This window comes from Lottia gigantea (assembly GCF_000327385.1).
Source record: "Lottia gigantea unplaced genomic scaffold LOTGIsca_308, whole genome shotgun sequence".
Taxonomy (NCBI): Eukaryota; Metazoa; Mollusca; class Gastropoda; family Lottiidae; genus Lottia; species Lottia gigantea.
The window spans coordinates 33,588-44,940 of NW_008709021.1; the positions used below are offsets into that span (position 1 = coordinate 33,588).

The 11,353-nt window shown below is 35.1% G+C and overlaps 1 protein-coding gene across 1 annotated transcript; it reads right to left on the reverse strand.

The window, feature by feature from the left end:
• Window positions 1-1,068: 1,068 nt before the first annotated feature.
• Window positions 1,069-3,433, reverse strand: LOTGIDRAFT_227443 (hypothetical protein; the record flags this gene model as incomplete). Its single annotated transcript, XM_009057639.1, has 3 exons — window positions 3,288-3,433; window positions 2,023-2,363; window positions 1,069-1,511 (listed from the first exon to the last, which is right to left on the reverse strand). Exons 2-3 carry the CDS (start codon window positions 2,255-2,257, stop codon window positions 1,069-1,071), a joined length of 678 nt encoding a protein of 225 aa, XP_009055887.1. The 5' UTR covers window positions 2,258-2,363; window positions 3,288-3,433.
• Between the last annotated feature and the right edge of the window lie 7,920 nt (window positions 3,434-11,353).

Genomic DNA, 11,353 nt, shown 5'->3' on the forward strand with positions numbered 1-11,353 from the left:
TCATCGTGCCTTATCTCTATTCCATCGTGCCCCATCTCTATTCCATCGTGCTTTATCATTACTACATCATACCTTATCTCTATTCCATCGTGTTTTATCTCTATTCCATCTTACCTTATTTCTTTTCCATTATGCCTTATATCTATTACATCGTGTCCTATCTCTATTCCACCGTGCCTTATATCTATTCCATCGTGCTTTATCTCTATTCCATCGTGCCTTATCTCTGTTCCATCTTACCTTATTTCTTCTCTATCGTGCCCTATCTCTATTCCATCGTAACATATCTCTATTCCATCGTAACATATCTCTATTCCATCGTGTTTTATCTCTATTCCATCGTGCTTTATCTCTATTCCATCGTGCCTTATCTCTATTCCATCGTGCTTTATCTCTTTTCCATCGTACCATATCTCTATTCCATCGTGCCTTATCTCTATTCCATCGTGCTTTATCTCTTTTCCATCGTACCATATCTTTATTCCATCGCGCCTTATCTCTATTCCATCGTGCCTTATATTCCATCGTGCCTTATCTCTATTCTATAGTGTTTTATCTCTATTCCATCGTACCTTATCTCTATTCAATCGTACCTTATTTTTCTCTATTGTGCCCTATCTCTACTCCATCGTACCATATCTCTATTCCATCGTGCCTTATCTCTATTCCATCGTGCCTTATCTCTATTCCATCGTACCTTATCTCTATTCCATTTTACCCTATTTCTTCTCTATTGTGCCCTATCTCTTTTCAATCGTGCCTTATCTCTATTCCATCGTGCCCTATCTCTATTCCATCGTGCTTTATCATTACTACATCATACCTTATCTCTATTCCATCGTGTTTTATCTCTATTCCATCTTACCTTATTTCTTCTCCATTGTGCCCTATCTCTATTCCATTATGCCTTATATCTATTACATCGTGTCCTATCTCTATTCCATCGTGCCTTATATCTATTGCATCGTGCTTTATCTCTACTCTATCGTGCCCTATCCTTATCTCTTTATCGCCGATACAGATTCCAGAAACTCACTAAAAACTAAAAACTAATTAATAATAACATTCTTACTTACCTATGAAAAACCCACTCCTAGATTTATCAGTATTGGATTCAACAAAGGTGACGAAGAAAGGATATCGAGGAGATAGAGCCACTCCGTTTAATATACATCCCATAACCACCATCCAAAACGATATGGTTCCTTCAATAGCTTCTGTTTGAACATCTTGATGGTCGGCTTCAGAACACTGCTCTCTGACTGATACGTTGCTATCTTGACATAGATGTTCCCGTATCGGACTGAGATTCCCTTCAATAACACTGTCATTAGAATAGTCAGCATCACCAGGTCCGAATATAAAATGAGGTAGACTACTGTCTAAGGCTGTGATACCGAATACCAATGTGGTTATTGCTAAAATTTTAGGTATATGAACTTTGTTGGCGAAATATCCTACAACTATGGTGGTAGTAAAAACACCCAGATCCATGCTGGATACCAGGAAACCTACAATTATAAAACAAGTCGACATTGTCCTTACTGTACTGTTAAATATCGAGGCGTCAGTTTTCGTGCAAATATTAATGTTATTTCCTGGACAAACATACAAGCCGTGGCTTAAGTACTTCAGGGACTGACTGACCCAAATCCCCACCACTAATTTCGTTTCGGTATCATTTTTTGTCGATCTACAATGGTGACAGACGAAAAGTTATAACGAAACGAAATTGTAATCTGACTTTATTAAGATTTCTACTAAAAAAAGGGAGGAGGGGGGAGGGTGGCGTGCAATTCAGTTGACTAAACTAACAGATGGGTCTCGAATGCTGGAGAGTATATGTTTAAAGATTCACGACAGGGGCGCCACTGCATACTAAATATGTCTAGACACATTTTGACTTGCCTTGCTCAGAAGGTAGACTAGCTTACAGCTCTGAATCATTCAGTTATTGTCAAACATGACTTGGACGTTAGACGCAATGATCTCGTTTCGGATAATAAAATTGTCAAACATTACCTGTTTGTGAGCTGGAGAGATGAAATTCACGTTCAAGCGCGGTAATTTGTGAAACCACATACACAATGACAGTGTTAGACAATAAATTGGAGATACAGTAACAGAATATGAAGAATCTTATATCGTTGAATAACAACGAACGCTGTGGTTTGGGTTGTGGTTCCTTCAATGACGACATGTCCGGTGAATCATCTCCCATCTCATGGTTGCTAGGAACCGATGATCCTTCCATCATTTTGGCCCTCCTTCTCGTTTACTTCTGCATATCAAAATTAATTTACAAATTAGGGGACTAGTTGAGTTCAACAGTCTGGTTTGTGATCCAACACACTTTGTTTGGCCTGAAAAAGATATTTTCATAAAGCGTGTCAAGTAAAATGAACAGAAATAAGTTGATTAGATGACTACATCCCTTTAAGTTCTAGCTGCTTTAAATTAACTTATAAAAAATTAATCGACCACAGTGGTTTCAGAAACACAATGAACAGAGAAACACTGAGAGTCAAAAATTAGTTTTGAGATAAAGAAAGGTTTCAGCAGGCCGAAAAGTGGGTCATTTCTATAATAACATAATTTCTAAGTGTGTATAGGCATACAGGACACAGGTCATGTAAAATGATAAAAAATTGAAACTTGGGGGGGGGGGGATGTTTGGAGTTCCAAACCCCTGGCCCCTCTGCCCTCCGTAGAAACGCCACTGGCCAAAGCCAGTGCTTCTAAAGTAGGTCCCGTATCGGCTTTCAACCCCCTTAATTTCAACTAACTCTCCATAGATACGTACGTAGATAGTGCACAACTTTAACACTAGCTGATAGAGCTCAATTGTTTACAAACATAACTACTTCAAGGCCGGTGACAAAATACTCAAAATATTAGTATGTGTATAGCTTACTTGGTCTAAAAGTTATGGAAATCGGTGAAAGTTCGAATTTTTTATTTCAGTCGCAGGAATTGGAATTTTTGGGCTAAGCTTATCAGTAATAGTGTTCACAGCTCACCGTCGAAATTTGAGCCTTCAAATCCATGTGTGTCCAGAATTATCAGTGTTTGAATGTTAAACTGACGACTTCGAATTTAAGATACTCTGTGATATATAGAAAATACATCTATAGAAATAGTGAGTAAAATTACAAGTTTGAGGTATTTTTAAAGAAACATGTGATTTTCGTACATTTCTAGTACTTCTAAAGACTATTTATATTCAGGTCCCAAATTAACCTGCCCACTAATAAGGCCGGTGACAAAATACGATATGTATAACTTGCCTTGTATGAGCAATGGAATATTTACTTCTTGATATTTACTCCATCAGCTGGTAAAACTGAGTTGTTTACAAGCATCGATGCAACAATAAACAAAGTACGTATGTTTCCCAAACAAATAATCCAATACCGAGCTTCACTGTACCTTTATTGCCTTCCGTTGAATGAATAGATAAGATATGAGTATAGTATCTATTGAAATGAGGTTATATGACAGCAAGACTTACTATACCTATCATAATAATAATAACAACATCAACTTTATTGTTTGTCTACAAAAAAATAATGACCCAATTTATCGACAAGTGTTGTTATACATACTTTTAAAGTAACACAAGTTGAACTTATTTCTGATCCAATTTTGTGTCAAGGCAGTTAAATGAACATTTTTAAAATCACAAGTCCAAAGTTTTGGAAAATTGAGTTCACCAGGGGTTATGTTTCATATATAACCTTGCTATAGTGACTTCAGTGTCCCGACTCATTTGATTGGACAATTACTAAAATCAGTATTAATTTCGGCTTGATGAGCCAATTCATCTCTCAATGGTAAGCTATTACTTAGTTTAATATTTTAACCGCAATAGCCACCTATAATATCACAGAAAGTTGTTGTAGTCAAGGTATAAGACTATGTTCGCAATAACTTGACATTGTGAAGATGAAGCTAATCATATTACTGCTATTCTTAATAATCTTGTTTGCATATTGAAATGTAAATTCAAAAGATTTGAAATGAGCTTCATTTTCCCCCCAAAACAGGTGTTTAAAGATGAGTTCCCTTATTTCATTTATGAAAATGAAAATGCTAATACTTATATGAATAGAAAGTAGGGGTATTCTAATGACTTGGAAAAATATCAGGTGGTCTAACATGTCCATAATTAATTCATAATTAGCTAAATTAGAAGAGATTTATCAGCAGAATTCCAATGAGTGACCGATTAAGAAAGGTCAAAAACTCTTTTTTTTTGTTTATCCAGACTGTACATACATGGACATTTATGATTGGTTAAAACTCTTAATTATATGCAATAAGAACATAATGATATGATTAAGAAATACATGATAATTCATTAAAAACACCAATTAATCAAATAGTTTGCTTAAGTTGACACTCATGAATAAGGAAGACTATCTTTAAAGTTGCTTATTCGACATAATACCATGTATTCACTCTGCATATTATATTCACCAGGATTTTTGTATTGAGATTTCTAGTCTAGCCTAACGTAAAGTCACGTGACAGGCTTATAACTTGACCTTGTTTTATTGATACCTCCAGATTTTCTTATCTTGATCAAGGGTTTGAACAATAAGGTCTATACCCTTATCAGTAGACTTTAACGAAATTTTATTTTATTTCACGAACTAGATCTCTTTGCAATAAGCCGCGTGAAAATAATGTTCAATGAGGCAGTTTTACTAAGAAAATATTCAGTTTTTCTGACCCTTACAGTTGCTTTATATACCATTCCGGTCTGTAAGTCCACTCAAAATAAAAGAAAAACAAATTAGGAAGGTTCTTACTATAAAAACATTAGCCGTCAAATTACTATCAGGGTTAAGTCTTAGACCACCCGATACACATAAATAAATAGGCCATACAATCTTATAACAATGGTTTAAATAAACCTATGAATACTTCATGCATACAGGTAGAACGCACTATCATAGAGTTCAGTTTTTATTTATAATTCAATGCATTCAATAAAATTTTAGGTTAACATCTTCACAACATCAAGTTATTACGAACTCCGTCTATTGACTACCATAATAACTATGTATATCGGAAGTGATTTGATTGAATTGTACACAAGCGAATACAGCCAATCAGAGCCCATAACAGAAAGTATTAGAATAGAAACCGTAATGTTTCCATTCTTTATACAGAGGGTTGTAAAAATGGCTTGATACTGTGAAGATACAAGAATAGATACTTTTGTAGTCAAGGTATAAGACGCAGTTCGTAATGTCTTGATACTGTGAAGATACAAGAATATATACTATTGTAGTCAAGGTATAAGGCGGAGTTCGTAATAGCTTGAAATTATGAAGATACAAGAATAGATATTATTGAGATTTTTTTTTATCTCCGACTCGAAACTTGAGTAAAATCTCGCGAGTACCCATGCTTCCACGACAAGATTATCGTGTCACCCACAGGATTTATAATAAAATTGTCTCCGATAGTTTTATCGTCTGCAAGACAGACCGTCATCATCCAATCAGATTCCCTTTCCTTTCAATTGCATGCTCTGCACATGATAATCGACTCGATGGAAAACGACCGACTGGAGATTTTTGTCTCCTCGTGTGCCGTGTCAGTCGTTGAAACTCAAGACAGGACTCTAATCGGCGACAAAAGTCTCCGACCAAGACTGCTCACGTGTCCGCACCTTCAGTCGTCTAAATTGTTGTTTCGCCAATTCAAACTAGCCTTCTATCACACTACATACGCACACACCAAGAATATCCTTATTATATTAAACAAAACTAGAGTAACGAACCAATTCAGAGTAAATGTCCTTGAAATTGGCCACCAGAATGTGTAACCTCGGAATTGACACTTATAAAATCATTTATTAGGTCATAATTGATTTGAATATAATGTTATTGGATCATTTTAAATAGCTTGGTTAATCAGGATACACCCTTTTCATAGCAGTAAGGATATAAAACATTCCTTGTGCTACAGATTGTACATGTTAGAAGTCCCTGGACTGTTGGAAATCGACAAGGAGTTGGTTAATGCAGCTCTCCTGACAGCATTCCCCTCAATACACATAAAGAAATAAAAATGTTCATTTTAAAAATTCATGGACAGTTCTAAATTGAAAACAGAGTGAGATAATGCAGCCCAATTTTCACTCACTGCACACTGCATCACGTTGTCCTCATTAGCCCAATTAGGCACAGAAGAGTAAGACGTAAAACTCCTTTCATGTCATGTCATTTGAAAGAAATATACAATTAAAAACAAATATCATAAATCCTATTAAAGAATTAGTCTAAGTGTGTTTTAAATTAGTTATCTACCATCGATTTCATCGAATTACATAGAGCCACATTATCAGCATTCACCGAAAAAACCCTAAGTTTAGCTCAAAATTTTAGTTTGAAGTTTCCACTATAATATACACAAAAATGACAAGACCTATTCTAATATCATCCTCTAGAGATATCAGTCAATTCACCAGACAGACCAAATGACAAGACCTATTCTAATATCATCTTCTACAGATATCAGTCAATTCACCAGGCAGACCAAATGACAAGACCTATTCTAATATCATCTTCTACAGATATCAGTCAATTCACAAGACAGACCAATTGACAAGACTTATTCTAATATCATCTTCTACAGATATCAGTCAATTCACTAGACAGACCAAATGACAAGACCTATTCTAATATCACCCTCTAGAGATATCAGTCAATTCACCAGACAGGCAAAATGACAAGACCTATTCTAATATCATCCTCTCGAGATATCAGTCAATTCACCAGACAGACCAAATGACAAGACCTATTCTAATATCACCCTCTAGAGATATCAGTCAATTCACCAGACAGGCAAAATGACAAGACCTATTCTAATATCATCCTCTCGAGATATCAGTCAATTCACCAGACAGACCAAATGACAAGACCTATTCTAATATCACCCTCTAGAGATATCAGTCAATTCACCAGACAGACCAAATGACAAGACCTATTCTAATATCATCCTCTACAGATATCAGTCAATTCACCAGACAGACCAAATGACAAGACCTATTCTAATATCATCTTTTAGAGATATCAGTCAATTCACCAGACAGATCAAATGACAAGACCTATTCTAATATCATCTTCTGGAGATATCAGTCAATTCACCAGACACCAAATGACAAGACCTATTCTAATATCATCCTCTAGGGATATCAGTCAATTCACCAGACAGACCAAATGACAAGACCTATTCTAATATCATCCTCTAGAGATATCAGTCAATTCACCAGACAGACCAAATGACAAGACCTATTTAATATTATCTTCTAGAGATATCAGTCAATTCACTAGACAGACCAAATGACAAGACCTATTCTAATATCATCTTCTACAGATATCAGCCAATTCACCAGATAGACCAAATGACAAGATCTATTCTAATATCATCCTCTAGAGATATCAGTCAATTCACCAGACAGACAAAATGACAAGACCTATTCTAATATCATCCTCTCGAGATATCCGTCAATTCACCAGACAGACCAAATGACAAGACCTATTCTAATATCACCCTCTAGAGATATCAGTCACTTCACCAGACAGACCAAATGACAAGACTTTTCGAGTGTGAAGCCATATGGTTGTGGCTATAAGTAGTCATTATTCTACCGGATGTGTTTATTGATGTAGAACAGGTGGACTTGAAACATCTCCAGTGCAGTGGCCGAGCCAGATTTACGTCCGAGAGGGGTCGAAATATCTGATATATAATGGATGGGGGGGGGGGGCGCTAACCCCTCTGCCACCCTCCCCCCTTTGAGGTGCAGAGGTTCTGACCACCACGTCTATTTGAAAGAAATCGCTCGTTCACTTGTACATTAGCCATGATGCAAGGAAATAATAATAGTGATATAATATTCCCGTCGTTATTTACATGCTTCACTTCACTTTATTCAATTTCAAAATTATATTCAACAATTTGACACGTGAACTTGTATCACTAATATTCTCTTTAAGTTAGGTGTACATAGTTTATATCAGCTCATTAGTAATCCCACTAATCCGTATAACCCAACTAATCCGGATTAGAAAAATTTAATGCGGCTAATCTGTCGGGAAAGTGAGAACAAACCGAATTTTATGTCAAAAATACTCTCTTTCAACTTCTAGTAAATTGGCAGTTAACCGATGATCTCAAATCAGACCCGGTTACCCGTGAAATCATACCCGAAATCGGATTCTCCGTTTCAACAGTTATTACGGTAGACATATTCCATTAAATTGCTTCAAAAAAACAGCTTACGCGTGCGTTAAAAAGAAGAAACAGGAAATTAATTATTGACATGAGGATGATTAAAAATTTCAAGAAAGACTCACATCAATTTTCCATGATTTTGAGAGTCATTAAGTGGACTTTTCCAAAATATATATTTAAAAAAAAAACCTAATTACTTGTCTGACCTAATTAGCTTGTGAGACTTTGAAACTTTGGCATTATAATTGAATTTAAACATCTCCACGACCTCAAAACTATTTTACTATGAATTCTTAGCATGCTTATCAGACCGAACATGTACTTCATTTCATGAAAATGTGCATTTGGAACACGCCTTTCATTGAATTTTTCACAGTTGAATGCATTTTGTCTGTTATATAAAGCACATAACTCACCCTAATTTAATTTGATGTATAACGTAGTTAATACATTGTAACTATATTGTAAGGAGATGTTTAATTTTGAGATTACTAGGTTTGGTTATTATAGTATAAATAAACAATATTTCTATATCGCTCTACAGTGAAAATATTTTATTATTGTAAATAAATAATTCAAACAGAACCTGAAAAACATAGCTGTAAATTGGTAGAGAAAATCCGGTACGGTGACATAGGGGAGTAGCAGTGGAATAGATCAGTAAGTAGCATGTTGGATTGTTGTCTGCTGGGCGATTAGGTGCTGTGGATTCGAATACTCCTCAAGTTAAGAACAACTCTGATGCCTGTGGTTCCGATAGCTCGGTGTCGGGTTCACCCCATAATACCCAAAGTAAATCATCAGATGGCGTTAATATCCGTTCTTACTAAAACATGACCGACCAAAAACGACCAGGAAACAACCAGAAACCGAACAATATATGCATAATAGTTTGAAGTATTTCATCGGTCGTTTCCTGGTCTTTTCTTGTTGTTTCACTTATTCGTTGATCGTTTCCAGGACGTTTCTGGATGGTTCATGTTTTAGTAAGGTTTATATCTGTCCTCTTTAGTTACGTAATCCCCCCCAACATCCAACTATGTTTGTAGCTAATTTGAAGGCCTGTTGATATTCTTACACATTCTATATATTTGTATCAGTTTTCATCTTATATTTGGAGTGTATGTTGTAATTATTTAAATTTTGTTCCAAAAACAATATTTATATAAGTGTCCTTGACACCTTTCAGTCTTGTTTTAAACATTTATTTTCTTGTTCACCTATTTACAAAACAGTTAGGGCTTTGTGGCGTGTTGACTTCTTATCTTATCATAGGATAGAGACGAACTGCAATAGGGGCGTTGACAGGAGACTTAAAAAAGAAGTAAAATGTTGAGTTATGGACGTTTCTTGTTGATATTTTCTATAAAAACAAGTTTTCTGACAGTGTCGTCATATAATTATCATCAGGGCGAGACGCAAGACGTTGACGGATGTCCTTTCATATTCAAAATAAGTAAAGTGGTTGCTATATAAGTTATTGGCCAGTATGCACCATATAAAATCAAATTAAGAAGAATAGAATTATTTTAAACCTTAAATAGATTTAGTTAAATGTATTTAAAGATAATTGTGGGACTTTGCTACGGCAAAGTCCCAGTTTGTTATCGAAATGTCAATTCTTTTTTTTTTTTTTTTTTTTTTTTTCGAAATTTACACACCTTCCTGAGCTTAGACTGCAGTAGTTGTAGCAACCTTTCAACGTTCACGAACCTTAGATATAGGCGACGATGTGCATAAATATATTTTGGATCTTTTTTGCAAAACCGGAAGTGCCACAGTTCAATATGTGCAAGAATAGATAATCGGCTCTAGAAGACGTATTTTTGGGTCGATTTTCTTTGGGTTTGCATTTTTGGAATCTACTGTTAAAATCTGAAAGAATAGCAGTTTCAAAATTTCAAAATTCGAAAATTTGTCGCAGATATTTTTTTTGCCAAATTTTGCATTTTTTTCATTTTTTTGCTTTTTGTCTGATTAATCTGAAAAAAATTGAGCAAAGACAGTTTAAGAAAGTAAACAAAACGGTACAGTCAAATTTTCAATTTCACTTCCGGTTTAAACAGGAAATTGATGTTCACTTCCGGTTAAATATCTTCCGGTGTAATTTGTATAGGACAAAAAATTTTATGCTGATAGGTAGACAAAGTTATGACAAAAAAACGAAGAAAAAAAAATCCGGAACAGAAGTGAAACTTTGGCCGCCATTTTGATTTTTCTGAAATGATTCGATTTTTATTCGGACATAATGGCTCATCCGATTTAAATGATTTTGGTGTCAAATGAAAGAAGATAAAAAAAAAACATGACATTAGGAAGCCGTTTTTCGATTCTCAATTTTGCTTTTTTGCAACATCCGGTTGAATTTTTTCAAAGTTTGAAGGGTCATATCTCGTGATCTTGAACTTTGATGACCTTGACCTTTATAAGGTCAAAGGTCATTGACCTTAGCTATCAGTTAATACTTTGACATTTGACCTCCGACATGTACTTCCGGTTTTATAGCTTTCCGAAAACAGCCAAATTGGCAACTTTGGACTGCTCTAGCACGTGACCTAATTAACCTAGAGGGATTCTTAATGTGCTTTTCATGCTCTTTCAAGTGAATTATAACAATCGTTTTTTAAAGCAAAATTGAAATTCGTGAATTTTTCAAATTTGAGCTTTTTTTTACAATATTTCTGTTTCTTTGAGCTTGGTGTGTATATATCTTATGACCTATTTTATGTAGAACATTGAAACTTGGAACACAACAAGACAATTTGAATATGAATTAACCTATGACAAAAACGTTGAGGTGGGCGTGGCACATCCGGGTGGAATTACTAATTGTTTACATTTTGGGAAAGGGGCATAACTCGCATAGGATACATTTGTTCAAAAAGGAACTTTGCACACAATTACCTCATTATTTTGGCCAGTTTGTGTTAATAGGTCAATTGTTTCAGCTTTATAGTTCCAAAAAAGGGACGGGTTTTGAAATTTCCATATTTTCAATTTTCTATTTTGACCTTTATTGACTCTTGTTGACCTATATCTTTTGACCTGTATGATGTAGAAGCTTTAAATTTGGGATACTACATAACATTCAGAATATCAA